At 37.2% G+C, this 20,290-nt stretch overlaps 1 protein-coding gene across 2 annotated transcripts in view; it reads left to right on the top strand.

The window, feature by feature from the left end:
- The window catches only part of LOC145663113 (macoilin), a 77,562-nt gene that overhangs the window by 297 nt on the left and 56,975 nt on the right, over window positions 1-20,290 (top strand). For both annotated transcript variants that reach the window (XM_081729391.1, XM_081729390.1), the window contains exon 2: window positions 15,666-15,807. In XM_081729391.1, the coding sequence (XP_081585517.1) occupies window positions 15,666-15,807 (142 nt within the window). The remainder of the gene's footprint in view (window positions 1-15,665; window positions 15,808-20,290) is intronic.

The following is a 20,290-nucleotide window of genomic DNA, read 5'->3' as shown; positions in this document are numbered from 1 at the left end:
TAAAAGATGACATATATTGGTGAAAATAAACAGTGTTAAATGACAGTAATATGTGTCAAATACATTAAGCGTTATAATTGCATAGAATCGTAAATTCTTTATATTTTGGATAACATGATAGGCCAAACAGTTCATGGCGTTCAGTCACGTTTCAAGAGGCATGCAGACGATCTTTGTCTCGAGCGTATTGTTTTGAAAGATAATGTTGAAATAAACGTAAACAAAAACAAATGTTGAAAGCATTTGCGTAAAACAGTGGTTGTACCACATGTTCATATTTCCCTTGAAGTGTATCTATTACCTCTGAAAACAATTATTTCCGTTCTTACTAGCAACACTTCTTGTTTGTTTATTTTGCGGTGTGTTCAAAAATATTCGTTACTTCTAGATAGAGTAGGTTGGGTAACGAACGTGTTTTAGTGGGACTTTTATTCTGCTAAAGGATGTAATTTCCTACATACTCCCTTTGTTGCGTGAGGTTATGAAAATCATGTATTTTTTGTTCTTCCACCATTGACGTCTCTTTATTAAATATATATATATATATTCAAATTCGTCCTTAAAGGACGTATAGCTTTCGTACAGATTGACGATAACCAGCATGAAAAGTAACATTTTACTGGTAAAATAAGTTTCACAGAATGAACAATGGAGCCTCAGTGGTCGAAGGCTTATCTGTGGTACTTGGGGTCCGCTGATTCGCTCCCTGCTCTCGCGAAGTGGACAAACACCGTGTTCTTTTGTCTTCGGATTTTTCTGTTCTTGTCTCTTCGTTCTACCATTTCTTTCATTATCCCTTAGCCACAGAGAATAAACATGGGATGTAAAAATAATATATATATATATATATATATATATATGATAATATTATACAACAGTACCTCATCATCTTCTGTGCGCGTGGATACTTCCTATATATAAATTGAGGCGCTATGCTTGTAACTGAAGAAATAAAGGAAAAGTTAATAAATGATATAAACTGATCATAGTCATATTATCTTCTGTATGAGAAGTGCACATACTTTGCAAATCAGCATTTTATATGTAAATTGCATCAGTTATCCGCATCTGTGCCTTCGGTGTTGTAACGATCTGATACTCGCCCGCTATATCTCTCACTTCCTAGTTTCCGAACTACATTTCATGTAAATGTACCTAGTAGTATTTAGTAAATTGGAATACCGCTAATAGGGGCAAGTTTAAGTCATTGAGAGATCAGTTTAGAAAATAATAATAATAATAATAATAATAATGGATAAACTTGACAATGCACGCTCTAGCTGCGCATCTATAAGTAGGTACGATTTAAAAGCGAATAGTAGAGTAGGGTTGAGTTAGCATATGGAAGTTTATACCAAATTTGTTAAAATTAATTGAGTGTAATTAGTTGTGTATGCATAGGAATACCGCATTGTAAAGTTTACCAGAAAAAAATAATCCATAACATGTGTTCTGAGATATTGACGTGGAGATTGTAATTTTAATTTTTATCCCGTGCGCAGTGCATTCTCTAGAGGTCGTTTCCTTTTTATTTATTACTACAACAGTGTTTAGATTTCCAGCTATTATCACTGTTGATAAGAATATGGCATAATAAGCTCAAAGGAACAGGTGATGTAAGCGCAAGAGATGATACCGTGAAAAAATTAGATTATTTTCAGTTATGTGTATATACCTCAAGAACCTTTTAATTCTCAAGAACGAGTTATATCTTCGTACTTATAGACATTGAGTTTATAAGAAGTTTATTTATATAGAGAACATACCTTCTAACTAAATAATAAAATTGATATAAATGTATATACTTTACAAGGAATACGTCACCGAATGTTCTTATGGAACAGCAGTTACGAAGGACAGGACCTACAGTTTAAAAAGTATTAGAACCACTTTTCAGTTTGCAACGAAAAAAATTGTCCTCCACTTGGACTTGAACCCGGATCTCTTGATTACAATGCAACAAATTTACCAATTCAGCCACCGAGGACACCTGATCAAAATATGTCGCACTGGTGTTCAATTTATTCACGTACTTTGCGTATATATTTTAAAATTCAGATCTTATCATTTTGATAACCCCGTCATACTTGAATCTTCGAGATAGGGATTGGGCCAATGGGATTCAGTTGAGACGCTCAAGAACAACATACTCGGAAGATGATGCCACGTATGATAGGGAAATCGAAATGATAAGGATTTATTAAAAAAAAAACACGAAACGTATATAAACAAATTTATATATGTACTTACACATAGCTGATGGCATATAAAATGAAAAACTTTAATGATGTAGTGATCTTGCATACTTGTGAATATTTTAAGAGTCATTTCACAATTACGAAAAGATAACTACATAATTTAAGTCTTTGCACCGAGTTAACTAATACAACTTATTAAAATAAGTAGACCATTTGAAGACTACAGGATACAGAAGTTCTAATTTAGTCCAAGTTGCGAGTAAAAAATACAACGACTTAATTTGATTTGCATATCAGAAAAAAAAAACATAAAGTGTGAATAATTTAAGATCATTCTAGCCCTGAACTACTCATACATAGAGATATGTCTCGGTTGTAATGTGTTCAGCTCTGGTGCTTGGGGTCCCTGGTTCGGTCCCAGCTTGCACCAAGGGGACTGGGGTGTGCGTGGGTTTCCTCGGGGTTCTCCCGTTTTATCCCACTTTCTTCATTCCACCATTGTATTCATTTCATATCATCACCGTCTCCTATAGCCTAACCGGCATAATCGTTGAACGTAAAACTTAAAGATTTCATTTCATACATAGACATATGCAGAAAATATTTTTCATTCCACATTCATGTTTCCTGGCTTTTTAATGTGTGAGAAAAGCTCTTCTAAGTGGTTTGAGTTTTGTGGAAACGTCACCATGAACTTCACACAACTTGTGGCATTTTTGCTTTTAAATTTATCTTTTACATTTAATCCAGTTGGTTATTTTGAAACGAAGAAGGAAGAAAAAAAAAAAAAAAGAGAAAGAGCACCAGATTGATACCACCTTGGTGTAAACCAATCAACCCTGCCGTACAGATGTTTACAAATTATGCTTTACTTTAAATCAGGGATACTTCAAGAAACGTCCGTTTCTGTGACTTCGGAGTGTAATTTTAGGCGGGTGGGAAACTTTTTTTTTTTTGTAGAGGCCGCATTGACAATGCCCACTTCCCAAGAAGGCCACATATGACGGTTGCGAAAAGACATGATTTTTGTGGTTATTTCACAGGTATTAATTACATTAATAATGTATTGAAAATGGATAAAATTAAATCATATACCACTATATTATTTGATATATGTAACTGTAGAATTCTGTTTCTCGTATATTTCATATTATGTAATTTAGCATTTTTCACAATCCCAGAAAGCTGCAGTTCATGACTGAAGGCCACAGGTTTCTCACACCTGCTCTAGGTGTTTCTCACCTTGCTTCAGTCACTCAGGCTCTTTTACTTCTCTTCGGTTCGGAATCTGTAGTTTAATATTCATTTCAGCACCGAGGCTAGATGAGATGTGGACCGACAGTTTAAGATGGAATCCGAACCGCTTTAATGCGTTTAAGATTTTAGTTCTCTCCCGCCGGGAATCGAATCTGAGTCCACGTGCATCATAGGCGCACTCGCCAGCTGTCAGACCAAGGCAAGAGGTGAAGCCTTTACCTTAACGTGGAATTACAACCACGTAAGCTTCCACCAGAAATCAAGTACGTAGGGTGCGAAACATGGGCGCTCGAAGGGGGGACAGGGGGCTTCCCCTGGCTTACGAAAATGTATATGTAATATAGCAAACCATGTATATTAAATACCAGACGTAATATAGATGCCACCTCCCCCTAGAAAATTTTCTTCGGGCGGCCCTGGTGCGAAATCATCACAGTCGAGGTGAAAGGGAGACAGAAGTGTAAAAGTAGTAATGACAAAGACGAAAAAGATCGCACGATAATATTTCGACGTAAAGTTTACATATTTGAACACCCATAATTAGTATAGCTATGTAAAATTTAGCAATACCGCTAAACACTTTTTCACCCATTAATTGCGTAGGAATTATTGTAATTAATTTTCCTCATTCAACCCCCAGTGAGTTTTTTGAGATGATTTTTTTTTTTTTTTTTTTCAAAAATATTAAGGAAAGGAAATATCTCCCTCAGTTTTTCACATTTCTGAAGCCGGATCTCCTGCGCCCAAGGTGCTATGGTAATTATCTTCACAAGGGAGCTACTTTCCTTTGCCTTACAAAGTAAAATCTCCTTATGCTGCAAGCATAACCAGTGGGAAGTTACCAATAGAGTAATATATATATTTTTTTATGGTCTTAAGGGACGTTTTTATTCCAAAGACACTGTAGTCACTATGTTGGTGACACCAGTATTTGAATCTGTTCCGGATTTCGTTTTTTCTCCACCCTCCCTTCTCCCCAATAAAGAATAATTTAGACTATTGCCTTTCCCCGTGTATAGCGAGTGTCATGATGTTTTCGAATTGTGGTCATAGCTGTCTACTGGAGAAGTCATATTTGCGCATCTTTTAGCTTTATTATTTTATCACTGTTCTGAATCACCTTGAATAATAATAATAATTATAATAATGAACAATACCTATTCAGAATGTTTATGTTTGATAAGGTGTAACGCCACAATGCAAGAACAGTAACTTCCGTTCTATTCTTGAGATTGTTTACAAAGTATTTCCTCTTGAATGGTTTGTTGCGTAAAGCTATCGTATCTGTTATGTGCAACCTTGTTTACTCTGAACTGATTGAATTCATTTGTGATCAAAAATAATAAACATCTTCATGAATGTGATGCACGATTTCTTTTTTAAAAAAAACCCTCTGTCTTCGTATAACTTCCTTGAATGAGAATTCAATGTGATTATGTAGAAATGTGTGATAAATCTGACAGTTTCCTCTTTGTCTACTCAAAGGTTTTACGAGGATAGCTCAGCATTCCACTTATATTCAAGGTGGAATTCCCTCTTTCCTTCTCGTGTGTCATTACTGCGCTCATTGGCTCATTTATGATGTGTTATTCATACGTACCACGTAATCTTAAAGTTCAAAGTTTAAAAAAACAGTTGAGCGGTATGGTGGCTCAGTGCTAGAACTCTCATCTTTCATCTTTGGTTCGATCTCAGACCAAGTGAGTTTCTAGCGGACAATGTCGTGTCCATGGTTTTTCTCGGTGTTATTCCGTTTCTTCCCACATTCTCATTCCACCAACCCATCATTCACTTCTGTTAATTGTCTGTCGTTTTTAGCGTAAGCGCATAACCATGGTTCGTAAGATAAAGTGGACACCCATACATAATATGTGTTGGTTTCTACATTAGAGCTAACGATCAAAGTAATATCATGTATATTCTGTCATTAATCAATTTTCTTTTTCATCATCATTATTTCCTCATTGACTTCGTTATTAAAGTATATATTATTTATCTTCATTATTTGCCCACGTCTAAATTTTAATATTTATTTATTTAAACGTAAATTTTAAAAAAAATGATATTGAATGTGAAAAAAAGCCTTTAGGAAGGAGAGAAACTTGCAACTCTATCCATCGCGTCTCTGGAACTCACTAAAGAAATAATAAACACTTCTGACCAGAGTATATACACTTGTTTATTAAAAACTAAATTATAGTGTAACGGTTTCAACAACTTAAGTTGTTGAAACCGTTACACTGTAATTTAGTTTTTAATAAACAAGTGTATATACTCTGGTAAGAAGTGTTTATTATTTCTTGAGAGAAACTTATTTTGCCAATCTTCCATTTGAAAAGAAAGAAAGAAAGAAAAACTCATGAAATATCTTGTAGTGTAGTGTACTCTATGGGGAAAAATGCAAGTGATTCAGAACGACTCGAGGTTTTCGAGTGAAAAAAGGGACCACGATGGTTTAGTGGTAGAGCCTTCACCTCTGGTGCATGGGGTCAATGGTTCAATCTTAGTTCGCACCAAGTGGACTTTGTGGTGAACAAACACCGTGTGCGTGGGTTTCCTCCAAGTTCTCCCGTTTCTTCCCGCTTTCTTTATTCCACCATTTTATTCATTTCTCATCATCAGCGTCTCCTTTAGCCTAGCCGGCATAAAGGTGGGACGTAAAACTTAAGGATTTCATTTCATTTTTTTCGTTCATCTTTACAAACTTCAAAATATACCTGTTCTGTAAATACTTCTCAGTGGAACCGATGGTGGCCATAAGGTCGCAAACTTTCTCATGTTACAGGAGAGCTCTCGTTTGGGATATGATTTAGATCCGGAGCACATGTTTTTCGTATTTAAAATGTGGCAGCAAAAAAAAAAAAAATCTTAAACGAACAACAAATGGCCTGATAATAGGAACCGATGTAATTTAGATGTAATGAAAGTTGAATTACATGTCAGTGTGAATTGTGTTACACTTGCAGAACTTGCAGACATTTGTGTTACACTATGTAAGGAAAAATCCCGAAGTTTAGGCTGCTGGCAGAGATAGAAATAAATACCGTTTTAAATAAGATTATCTGTAGTGTGCAGTCACTTCACATATGTTTTAAACCTAAGCGCGGTTTTTATTCACTGATAGTGGCCCGAAAAATCTCTCTCTATTTTTATAAACATAGAAAGAAAAAATATCGTTTGCATTAAAAGATAAAGAATATTGGTCTAAATAAGGAAATTCCTTTGAAAGATAAATAAATGAATTAACATGACATGAATTGTGCACTCTGAGCAGCAATCGTTGGAATTTGGTCGGGCTCTCTGACTTGATGCAGAAAATGTTCGAATCTGTGGAACTGTTACAACCGAAGTCAGATGCAGGAGATCTTGTCCCAACTCCTTCACTTGATAAGTTCTTAAGATACCTGTATGAACGGCTACGCACGATAAATTGGTCATCCGACTCAGGTTCGACATGTAATTTCGTCGGTCGAACGTAGTTTTCAGTCGGTTATTTTGGAATTTGATTCCTTTTTAGCACTGAGGCTGTATGAGACGTGGACATACAGTTTAACGTGGAATCCAAAATACATGAATTCACAACAGAATTGAGCACCAGTCTTCAGCACTGACCACAAAACCTAATTTTCTGTTCAAACCCTACAAAGGAGCCGATAGATATATATTTGTTTTGCCCTCTATTGGTATTTTAAGATGGTTCTAATTGATTTAACGTAACCTGCGTATTGTAATGCACAGATATCGCAAAATGTTAAGTGGCAATAAGGTTTTATAAAAGTACATATTCCTCGTTACTTAGTATTTGAAAACAAGATTTACCGAACATGGAAAACCAACTTCAATTACTCTATCAGTAATCCTTTGGAGTAATCCCAACCGTAATATGCACTGTATTCGTATACGTTTTGCTATTAGCCCTGTTCTCATAACCATAAATTAGGATTACATTTAAATCCACACATAATTCTAGTCCTCGACTGTAAAAGGTGATAACCCACATATCACAAAAATTTTAGTTCTGTAAATGAAAAATACGAATAAGGGATTCCTTTATATAAAAATTTTTGCTACTTGACACTCACGCCCAGTTGTCGCTCTCATCTGACATGATAAGTCACTAGTATCATCCCTAATTTTTACTTTCTACCGGGAAAACTAAATAATTTTCATAGTTAATGAATATTTAGCTTTCTGGGCTTTCGGCATCTACGGCCATCTATCCCTTCATGTATGAGGGATGATGTTCCTCGGCGAGCACACTATCCGGAGAAAGGGAAGAAAGAAAGGATGGGGGAGGGAAGGAAGCGGCCTGGGACCTATATGTTTGGTATCATTTGCCTGGTATGAATGAAGAAAACTTCATTCAGGATGACTGGCATGCAAAAGCTTCTTACACTTTTCCGACCGAGTGCTCTCACCGGGAATCGAACCCGGGACCTCTCGCACCGAAGGCGAGAGCGTTAGTGACTACGCTACGCGAGGCCACTTAGTTAATATTGTAAAGAACATAACTTGAAGTTTTTATTTTATTCTTATATAACATCAAACAGCTCGAGTAGTGCTGTCGAATTTTTGTGACATTTGCGGTTTTCAGTTTTTGAGGAAACCGGTTTTCTGAAAACCGAAAACCGCAAAGGCAATTTTCAAAACCGAAACCACAAAAGCGGATTTCCAAACGAAACCGCAAAAGCTCTTTTCGAAAGCGAAAGCCGCCCGAAACCGTGCTTGCGCTTTTATAAGCAAAGCCATGTTTGTCCTTTTCAAAGCAGAAACAATGTTTGATGTTTTTAATTACAACTTTTTTTTTTTTTAACAATTGTGAAAGCATCTATCAATCGAGACAATTATATTGATTTCTATGTGTGTTTTAACTGTTTTTTATTTGCTCCAAGACCATTATGGTAATATGTGCAGCACTGTGCGAAAGGAATAGTTCGATCATTGTACAAGTCACAGCTAAATTAGGGTTGCCATAGTTTAAAATCAGAAAATTGGGGGGGGGGGGTCTAAACCGTGAGTACCGATGTGAACTTGTGTTACAAATACTGACCTGGGATCCTTCGCACTTTTTAGTTATTTCGTTGATGACACTTCCAATGTACTTTTCGGTTGCAGGGAAGCAAACTGGACCCCATCTGATTTTTATATATTTTGTAAATTAGACCACGATGAACACGAATCTGAAGGAATTTTGACATTTCGAATTTCGGAACTCTAGATATTGGAACTCGACATAAAGTGACCACGGAAGCAAAAAGGACCCCATTTGATTTTTATATATTTTGTAAACTAGACCAAAATGAGCAATAATTTTAAGGAATTTTGACATTCCAACTTCCCGAACTCGAGATACTAGAACTTATACAGAAGTTTTATATAGTATGTATAGAAGTATCGAAGAAAATTCTGTCACTTTTTGACCTATCACCTTAGAGCATCGATATGTCACCAAAGACGTACCTGGAAGATCAAAAATAGTACCCATCAGTATCAACGACCTTTTGCCAACGTTGGGGATGGGCAGGATTCCTTCGCGGTGGAACTTGGTTTGCCCAGAAGCAAAGAAGGTATCAAGTACATTTTGCACCTCTACTACGGAGTTAAACTGAAGTCCTCTAAGGAAAGTGTCCAAGGAATGGAACAGGTGATAATCGGATGGTGCAATGTCCGGGTAGAATGGCGGATGCAAGTGTTTCCCATCCAAGTCGTAGGATGGTGTCCCGGGTCATTCTAGCCATGTGGGGCTTAGCGTTGTCCCGTAGCGATTGAAAAGTGCTGGCTTCAGGGTTTCCGCTGCATTACTGGTTTCAGCTGTTTTGGAACCTGTTCATGGGATTTTAACCAATGATGATGATGCCGTGGAGCTTCGCACAGGGCCCACTTCTCATCACATGTCAACATCCTGTCCAGAAGTAGCTCCTTCCTCAAACGAGATAGGAAAGAAACACAGGTGTCTGCTCGCGTAGCCTTCTGGCCCGGAGTCAAATCGTGTGGGACCCACAGACCCAACTTGTAGTGCTTCCCAAGTTGATGGAGGTGTTGCCGAATGGCTTCTTTACTCACATTGAATAACCCCAGTTCCTCACATGTCTGTCCACTGTTCGCCTCAATTGCTACGTGAAGATCTTTATTTTGTACATGTGTTGGTCTTCCGGCACGTGGTGCGTCTTTCGTGAGTGTTTCGTCACCGTCCTTAACCCTGCTAAACCATCCTTCGCACTGTCTACGTAACCACGACACCCTCATGAAAGGCCTGAGATATCTTCCGCCCCGCGGCAGTGGCGTTTGACCCAAGTTTGAACTCGTACAGCATACACGTCCTTATGACGCTCTGTGGATTTTCCATATTCACTCTGTCCTTACACAAGTTCACGTTGTAACTGAACTGCCACAACCAGGAAGAATGTTGGATATACCCACACCAACAACCGACCTTCGCCTTGTCTCCATTCGCATTCAACTCACGGTGTGGGGGCGCGGTGGCTCACTGGTAGAGCGTTCACCTCCGGTGCTTGGGGTCTCTGGATCGATCCCAGCTCGCGCCGTGTGAACTTTGTGGTGGACAAACACCGTGCTCGTGGGTTTTCTCGGGGTTCTCCCGTTCCCTCCCACTTTCTTCATTCCACCACTTCATTCAGTTCTCATCACAGTCTCCTTTAGCCTAACCGACACAACCATGGGACGTAAAACTTAAAGATTTCATTTCATTTTTCAACTCACGGTGTGAGGACTAATTGAACATAGACCTCCACAAAAAGCGACAGAACTTTCTTGGTTACCTTCATATATATCACAGGACATAATATGTTTCGTATAGAGAATATTGTCTTTTTTCATATAGATACATAGCGTCTATATTAAACTTTAAGTTTTAATATCTCGAGTTCCGGAAGTCGGAATGTCAAAACTCTTTCAGATTCGTGTTCCTCGTAATTTAGTCTACAAAACATATAAAAATCAGGTGGGGTCCAGTTTGCTTCCCTGCATCCTACTTTTCAAACGAAACTGAGTTTTCCAGAGTGTACATTTTGCTTCAAACTGAGTTCTGCCCTGGCTAACATACGTAAATTAGCTTCTATAAGGGTCTTTAAAGTTACACTTGACATTGTCGTTCGGCATTCTTGTAGCTTATGAAGGCATGAATAATTCAAGTATGTTTGTCACAACATCTACAAACGAATTTTCATTCGTATAGAACCTCCAATACATTACATTAAAAACACATGAACTACACAAAGAAAACCATTATGCATTAGAGCAGATATCTTATTAGCAAATGGCCCTTCACACGCGCACTGCTCAGATTGCCCACAGCCTGAGCCTGAGCGCGAGTCCAAATTTAACTCAATCGCGATTGAGATTGTCAGAGGTGTAGCAGTTTACATTGAATATACCAACATTTTATCAACTAAGTCGTCTTAGATTTTTCTCCAATCCCAAAAAGCGGGTGGTTTTTCGTGGTTAAGGTATGTTTAAGCGTGGTACGAATATAGCAGTCTTGGGAAATAACGTAACGCAAGTAACGCGTTACTTTTTAAGTAACGTTTCCTAGTAACGCGTTACATTTTTTCCAAAGTAACTGTAACGGTAACGCGTTATAAATTTTTAAGTAACGTACCTATTTGCGTTACTTTTTTCGCGTTACATTTCGGATGAGTAACTGTAATATATGTACTTTTTTCGGAAACAAGTGTTTCTTGCCTTAAGTGAATTTCTCAGAATGAAACAATGGAACATGAACTACTTATGTCAGTGACCGACAGTCACCGACACACAGAGAAACAGATAGGTTCGTAGTGCCACTTGCTGTTTTTGGAAGATGAGGACAGCCTCAGGGAAATCACGTGTACTGATTGCAAGCACCTGGAAGAATTTGTCGTAGATTTTGAAAGCTCCAAATCAATGCATTCAGTGAGTGAACTAGGAGTGCTATGATACCGGTAGTCTATTTTACTTTGATTGGTGTTGTTTTTGTAAAGATGGAGAACGAAAATATTTTACCGTTCGAACATTTGAAAGAATACTTTTTCTTAAGAGCTGAGGATGATGGTGGACAGAATTTAAAAGTAAAGTGTCTGAAGTGCACCGGCGGAAAATATTTATCAACAACTAGCGTGCCATAATTAACGATATACAGTAAGGGGTTAATACGAATAAACTGTGTTCTGATGAGCAGGCCTACTTTATTACTAGAAAATAGTTTGCTGATGGTATGTAATATTGGAGTTCTTTCGAATCAGTTTGCTTATCCTAGAGTCCCGTCGATTATAGAGTTTGAAACTAGCTTCAAAAAGCATATATCGATTTTAGAGTTACTGGCAAGTTTTGATTCACCCCCAGTTCATGTGTTTTCGCTTTATTAGTTGTAGTGTAATGTTTCTCTATATTCAGTATTCTTAATTTTACATAACAAAATTGTTATTATTATATAATTAGTTTAGCATAATAATAATAAGCAATCATTTTTTCTAACGCATAGGAATGAGCACGAGTCAAGCTAAAACTCGACTCGACTCGAATTCAAGTCGAAAAAATGAAATCTTTGAGTTTTACGTCCCACGGTTATGCCGGTTAGGCTAAAGGAGACGGTGATGATGAGTAACGAATAAAATGTTTTAATGAAGAAAGTGGGAGGAAACGGGAGAACCCCGAGGAAACCCACACACACGGTGTTTGTCCACCACAAAGTTCACTTGGTGGGGGCTGGGATTGAACCCGGGACCCCAAGCACCAGAGGTGAAAGATCTACCACTGAGCCACCGCGGCTCAGTCCAGTCGAGTTTGATAAATGGCTCGTTCGTTTTAACTCGTCTTGAAATCATGGCCTGATTAAACTGGAAAGTGAAAACCATGAGAAATGTAAGCTAAGCAGTAATATGGAATACTTTTAGTATTGCTCACGAGAGGGAACACTGTTCGCATCTCGTCTCGTCTCGATAGCGAGACCACAAGAGATTTTTTATAACAAGCTCAGCTCGGCTCGGCTCAGCTGAGAAGATGGCTCGGTTGGGCTCAACTGAGCCGAGGGTTCTAGCCGAGTCGGTTGGGTGAGCTGTTGGCTCGGTTCGTGTCGATAGTGAATGAGCTGTGAGCCGAGCTGCTCGAGTCGTTGACAATTCTAAACCCGGGCCGAGCAGTTTTGAAGATATTTGGCCAGTGCCCTATAAGTTTTAACAGTGTTTGGCTCGAACCCGAATATTCAACCTAGACCCTCAACCCAAATTCAGAAGCTTGTGAAACAATGTCCTTGACTCCTGGACTTAACGACTACCGAGGTTGGCAATCAACTAGTTTTTTAGTATTCAAATACAAACCGCCTATTTTCCATGTTTATATACAGTGTTGTTAAAATTATTATTATTATTATTATTATTATTATTATTATTATTATTATTATTATTATTATTATTATTATTATTATTATTATTAATAATAATAATAATAATAATAATGTAGTGTCATTGATAATAATTATATTGTTTATGTAATATGCTTGAAGAGAGTACGCGAAACTACACACTGGATTTGGCTCGACTCGACTCGAAACTCAACCCCAATTCGAGTCGAAGGAAATTTTTCGAGCAGAGTTCTCGGGTCGAGCTCAAAGATGTCTGTTTCTAGTCGAATCGAGTTTCAAAGAAAACTCGCTTGAACTCGCTCGTGCCCATCCGTACGAGTAACGCAGTCTGGCATTTTATCAATGTTACAACATTATATGAAAATGTTCATATATCAAGTAAAAATTTGTCCTTGCATTTACATAAAGCGATTCAGAACGTGCAATAATAATAATAATAATGGCAGTAGTAATAGTATGGAAAATTGAAGTAATTTTTTTTTCAGATTTTCAGTTTCGGATCTAATAGTAACGCGTTACTTTCGAAGTAGAGTAACAGTTACTTTTTTTCGGGCAAGTAACGCGTTACATATTAAGAGAAAGTAAAGTAACTTGTAACGCGTTACATTTTTACAAGTAACTTACCCAACACTGGAATATAGAACCTGAAAATCAGGCGGTACCCGCTAAAATCTGGTAATATGGCAACACTAAGCCAAATAGAAAATAAGGTATATCCCAATTTAAGATCACTACATGCAACTCGTGAAATTGAATTTGAAATATCATCCACTTAGACTGAGATCTTTTATATTATTATTACTCTTTCCCCTTGTTTTTAAAAATAGTACTGCCACTCTTTCTTTTGTTAACACAAAAGCACCACCTCCCTTTATAAAAAAGAAAAAAAGAAGAAAGAAAGAAAATCTAGATCGCGATACACAATTTTATTGTTGATTTGTTGCCACTCCGATAAATGTAAATGTTGTGGTTTTGCATGTGTTGACTGGTTTCTTATCGCAAGTCCCAGACAACTGCAATAGTTTATACGTGAAGGAATCACCGATCATGTTTTATTCTGTATCTTTTTACTTCCCAATAACGATAGCCAAGCCTCTTTGTGAGAAATTGCAACTTATTTTTTTATTCTGCCAATTGTAAAAGTATACTCAACAAGAATTTCCGTACACTTTTAAGACATTTTAAGAAAAAATACCTTCTTTCCCCTCTGCAAATTTTGAGTATTTTTTCCTTACGCCGAGGGAAATTTCCCTCCATCTGTCAACTATGAGCCGAAGTGGGGAAAGATTCTTTGCTGTTTTCTCGTCGTTACTTGATGTTAGTGCTGTCGAATATTTGACACATTTGCGGTTTTCAGAACCGACATTTCGGTTTTATGAAATTTCACTTTTTTCAAAAACCGATTTCGACAGCACTAATTTCGAGATAGCCTTGCATCCTAGTCTCAGGCAAATTCTGTTTACATGTTCCCTGTTTCTTACATTGTGCTCCTTGAAACTAGAATCCTCTTGTAAATTTGAGAACATACAATTAGTGTGTACAACAGAAAATAGAATGTTCATACAGGATATGATATCCGACAAGTTAGCTTATAAAACAACAATTCTTGGTATATGGTACAATTTTGTTTTACTACATAATTTGCACAGAAACACTATTATGAGGCAAATTGAATAACTTAAGGAGTAAGTTTAAAACTATGAAGCATGAAAAGTTAAAGAAGACTATTAAAATTTTCAGATTATCTATTTTAGTTTGATAGTATTATCTATTTTAGTTTCATAGTTGCTAACCTTGTAGTATCGGCTGTGTTTTATGAATGGAAATTCTTGTCTCGGCTTCCCATTCTTTTTTTCTATTAGTCGCAGTTCCTCGTATTTAGTCCTGGTTTGTTAGACCTAATATAAAATGCTTGGAACCACTCCTTCCTTTCAAGTAATAAGGGTCCCTTGTTACCCTTAACCTCCCGAATGTTGCAGAAAGCCCAGACACGGCAACACTTCCATCTATAGCGTCTCTAGCAAGTATCTTTATCTTGGCCAATGGTTTGATCATAATAATGTAAAAGTTTTCACACCTACATTTTACCTCGTTTACTCTAAGTATTGTGCGATCTACGAAATAAAGTTTATAATTGGTGAGAAACCTTTTAGTGGGTTTTGGTTAAACGTTAGACATAGGAATAATTGAAAGAGACCCATTTTTCTTCAGCCTTATGTTATGAGGTCTAGTCTAAGATACTCATATTTTACTAAAATGAAAGAATGTCTTCTAGCCATTTATTTTTTATTATTATTATTATTATTATTATTATTTTGTTTGTTTGTTTGTTTGTTTAATATTTGTGTTTCAGTGTAATATGTTTCAGTGTGAATGTATTGTTGACCATCAAGAGCTACGAATAGTGTAAACATTTAATAACTAGCAGGTTTGTTTTTATTTTAAGTTCAGTGTTACCGTTACATAAGTTGAACATTAAATTCGAACCATTTTATTCTCCCCGGGAATTGAATGCATTTTGGTAAATAATATGTAAGAAAAGGAAAACATAGTTAATGTCTTAACACTATGATAGCTATAATTACACTTTCACATTGACATAATTGAAATATAGTTGGATTCACACACTCGTAAGTAAAATATTCTGTATCTCGTGTATCTTAGGAATGTTAAATATGTTCACTTCTAGCCTTAACAGATTTTTTTCCCAGTTCGCACTATATATATATATATATATATATATATATATATATATATATATATAATATTTTTGTTTATTTATTTATTGGATGTTATTTAGTCCATTGTGAAATATATATTCTAAGATATTTCTTTCCAATTTACTTTCGCAGCACAATTCTTTATGTGAAGTTTCTTATGCTTTGGGCTCTGGTTTTACTGGCAGATTTTATTCTGGAATTCCGTTTTGAGTTCCTGTGGCCGTTTTGGCTTCTACTTCGAAGTGTGTACGATTCTTTCAAATATCAAGGCTTGGTGAGTATTTCTTAAAAATAATTTATTGAATGTTAAAACGCAAGAACTAGTGTAATGTGGGTATAATACTAATTTGCTCGTGAGTTTCAATATATATACAGGATGATAAGAAACTATTTGAACAAACTTTGGGAAGCCTTTTGACACCGAAACCAGCAAAAAAAAAAAAAAAAACTGCAACGTAGAGAGTGCAGTTTAGAACATGACACTCAAAGTCATACCTGCTCGCTTGAAAAATGTATGTTTAAAACCTCCGTAAGATGTGTGCGAGGGATTCTCCAAGGGCACATAGGGAATACTTGCCAGGTTATAGGAAATCCCCAAGTACCTTTGTACTGTCGCGTCAGATGCCCACTTCATTCACAGCATGAACCTTTGCGTGTGTATGGCATATGGGTCCTGTCGCCCTGAACGGGTTTCATCGGAAACACACGCCTTGCTTATTTGTCATCTTGAGTTGCACACAACTCATGATAGATTTAGATTAATTTCTGTCCTTTTGACCACATAAACCTGATTACACCCCGCAGCTTCAGCGGTTTGAACGTCTCGACTTAGGGTGCTATTTTGAAATATCTACTGTTCAACCTGCCATCTCGTGGGTAAGTTAAATAATACATATAGTTCAGAATGTATATTCCTGTTTTTTAAATATATTTGTTTTGTTATGAAAGATTTACTCATTTCTTTTTTATTTTACGTCGTGTACATGTTTGATTATATCGAGAATCGAATTCAGGTGTGTGTAACTAACTTTCCCAGTGTGTTAACCCTACGATGCCGTTCCGCTTCCTGACCACTCAAATATTTTCTCTTGTGAGGTCGGTTCTCAGTCATTCAATCCAAATCCAGTCTAATCCATTTTCACCTTTTGTGTTTATTAAATCCGCACCAGTAGGAGATGGATATAGGGTTGTCTCTTCATTCACCATACACATTTTATTTTTAGGGGTTGACTACCAGTTTTGGTTTCCTGCAGTAGATACATTTTATTAAAGATCTTATAGGACATAACACTTTCATCCCGTGGACTTGACGGAATAGATTAATGCTATTAATTTTCAAAATTATATGACCTTGTTTGCTTAGTTTGTGACAGCGTATATTTCTAATGTTGAGGCTGTATAACTTCACTTTATCAGTACTTGAAAGTATATTTCTTGTTGTTGGTTTCCTTATGTCAAACTTGTAGGCAAGGAAAGATACTATTAGAGTGAAGACATGTAATCCCACTGATTCACGTTATCACTTCAAGAATATATTTTCATGTAGTGTACTGTTTGGTTTGAGAACACAAATATGAGTTCGGTTTGCAGAATTTATGCGAAAAAATCCTTTTAAGTATGTTGCAATTCAGCACACGACAGTGAAAGACATCGTACCCATAGAAAGAGTTTCTTCTCTGTCAGAAGCCAAGAATAGTTTTCGTGTCAATCTGAATCTGATGTAGAAAATTTGATAGTAGCGTTAACATTTTTTGTAACCATAATTTGTATGTATGCAGATGGTTGTTCGGTTTATTTCTGACCGAATTTGAAATGCCATTGTCGTTTGGAGAACAATGCTGGAACTACTCGTCTGTAGTTGTAGGTGGATTAATGACGTCAAATGGCCACCAGATTAAACTGTTACTCGAATATTTTTTTCTTTCTTTTTTTTTTTTTTCATTCATACGCATAGTGAAACAGTGTCAGGAGACTGGGTATTGCGAAAGCTGTCTTAGCCTGTTTCACAGACCAGGAGTCCATTGTGAAACAGTCGCCAATGAAAAGCACCAGCAAGAGGGCTCCAAGAAAACTGACACTAGTAATGCTGCAGGGGATCCATTGATTGGCTTGCCAGGAAAATCCACCAACCGAACGTGCGATTCGCAAGCGATCAGTTTGGCTCCTTCATCTGTGAACGTAGGCATTCGCAACCCTGTATTTTTTACTAATGTATGTGCTTTTTCCCTCGGGTCTTCCACATTTTTCCTTAAGTAACAATGATTTTAATCTTTCATACTAATTATCACAGCACAATAAGTTGTATCTCGTTATAAAGTACTATAACGTTCATTCATTTGTTGAGCTCCGTGGCTAAGCGGTTAGCGTACGCGCCTTTGGTGTGGGAGACCCGGGTTCGATTCCCGGTGGGAGCTCATGTTCTGATTCCACGTTAATCAGTAGGTCCACGTCTCATATAGCCTCGCTGCTGAACGGGACGTAAAACTCAAAATCAACTCAACTCATCCATTTGTTATACAAAAGTTTTGTCTAGTTTTGGAAGACGAGATTTCAAATTTATGAACGTTTTGAAATTTGGGAGGGTCCCGTAATCACCATAAATTTGATTCGCGGAGACTTCTTATACTCGTGAAATAGTACTACGCATACCTACTATTCACCAAGTTTCTGATACCTGGTACAAATAGGGAGTTAGGTTTGTGGTGTGTACATGATCTATTTTTATATGTATGTATGAGTGAAAAATAATCATACACGCGCGCACACACACACAGTCACAAAAAAAGAAAGAAAGGGAAAATAAAGAAAGCTGCAGGCGGGAAGCTTCCACGTGAGCACCATCTTGAAATGCAACCATCTGAGTTTTCTTCTTTTCCTATTTCTTTTTCCCTTACCTACCTGATTAAACTTTCAGCTAAAGTGTTTATAGTTTATTTTTATAGTGGTTACTTTACTCACTGTTTTCTGGTAAATAATTCATTTACTGTATAGTTCAATTTGTATATAAATATATAGCTTGAGTGAAAAAGGATTTTACAAGTTTGAAAACATATAAAAATGTATTGAAGTAACTTAGAGAATGGATATAGGTGTCAATTTGTAACAAAACACTTCAAGTTTGACTCGCGTAGTGCCGTAGTACCACATTCCATCACCATGAGCGCCACCGTAGTGCATTCTTAAGATGGCGACTTTCACTGGTGCGGAGCGTGCTCTCTGTGTGTTGTTACATCATGAAAGGAACTCTGCAGTAGCTGTTCAGCGTAAATTTCGTACGGAACAAGGTAAAGAACCTCTAAGCAGGCCTACAATTTACAGTTGACACAAGAACTTCGTTGAGACTGGTTGTACTGTTCGTCATGTGAAATCACCAGGTCGCCAGCCCGTTGCTGCTGCTGTTGAACAGGCTAGGGAAAGCTTTGCCCGTAGTCCCAAAAAAAAACAATGCGGTGTTCGTCTTGCGAGACGAGCATTCCACAAAGATGCTACATAAATGTTTGCACTTGAAACCATATAGACTTACCAACAAATTACTGACGTACATAAGGTTGCTCGTGGAGAATTCTGTGTGAAAACGTTGTATCGGATAAAGGGAGACAAGATGTTCCTTAATATAATCATCTTCAGCGACAAGAATGTATTTCATATCAGTGGCATGGTAAACCCCCACAACTGTAGAATCTGGGGCAACGAAAACCCACGTCAAACCATTGAATATGTCCGTGACGTCCAAAGGTAAATGTGTTTTGTTCCCTTAGCAAATTCAGTGTACTGTCTTTTTACTTCATGAAGAGCATTGTCAACGTATCATGTATCTTGATATGTTGGAAAATTTTTTAATTCCTCAGATAGATGAAGACGAACAAGAAGAAGACGTGACCTATTACTACCAGCAAGACGGTGCACCACTTCATTTCCTCAAGCAAGTTCGAGATTTCCTTGATATTCGGTGGATTGGCCGTGCAGGTCCAGTTGCATGGCCACCTCGCTCCCTAGACTTAACATTGATTTCTTCCTGTGAGGTTTTGTTAAATATCGAATGTACGTTCCGCCCCGAACAGACAGTCTTGCAGACCTGAGAAATCACATCTATGCTACCGTTGCAAAAGTTACGCCTGATCAGCTAGAACGAGTGTGGAAAGAAATTGAGGTCCGTTCGAATGTTTGCCATATCACCAAACGGCACTTACATCGAACCAAAATGAGACTTTGATGTTAAACTTGAAGCGTTTTGCTACAAATTGACACCTCTCTTGTTCTTGTAAGTAATCTCAATAAATTTCTATATGCTTCCAAATTTGTCCAGTTCTTTTTGACTCACCCTATATATAAGGTAACGAGTGTGTTTTAAACCGTGTATATCAACCTTCAAATGAATTATATTTAGTGTTGGAGAAAATTTAAATGTTTTAATATGTCTATAAGGGCTGTTCATTTAATTTTCCATTTTGTTTTTTCTCTTTGTAATATTAATTTAAGTTCACTGCAAATACATGTCACTACGATGGCGTCACAGCGTTATTGCTCACCTGAACCCAAGCAGTGTTAAGCGAGATATGATTGAGGACGATATGTTGCGTGACCATGTCTGAAGTGCTAAATTTTGTTTTAAACTCGGAAGAATGGCTATAGAGACGTATGATATGCTGCAATGATGTCCTGGAAGAATGTCCGTGTAGGATGATCCCCATCCTGGTCGCCGGTGCGTGAGTCGAAATGAGGAGAAAATTTCCGAGGTCAATTCACTTGTTAGATTT

This window comes from Thermobia domestica, chromosome 10 (assembly GCF_964235325.1).
Source record: "Thermobia domestica chromosome 10, izTheDome1.hap1.1, whole genome shotgun sequence".
Classification (NCBI taxonomy): Eukaryota; Metazoa; Arthropoda; class Insecta; order Zygentoma; family Lepismatidae; genus Thermobia; species Thermobia domestica.
Note: the sequence above shows the minus strand (reverse complement) of the source record. Positions and strands in the feature narration are given on the sequence as shown.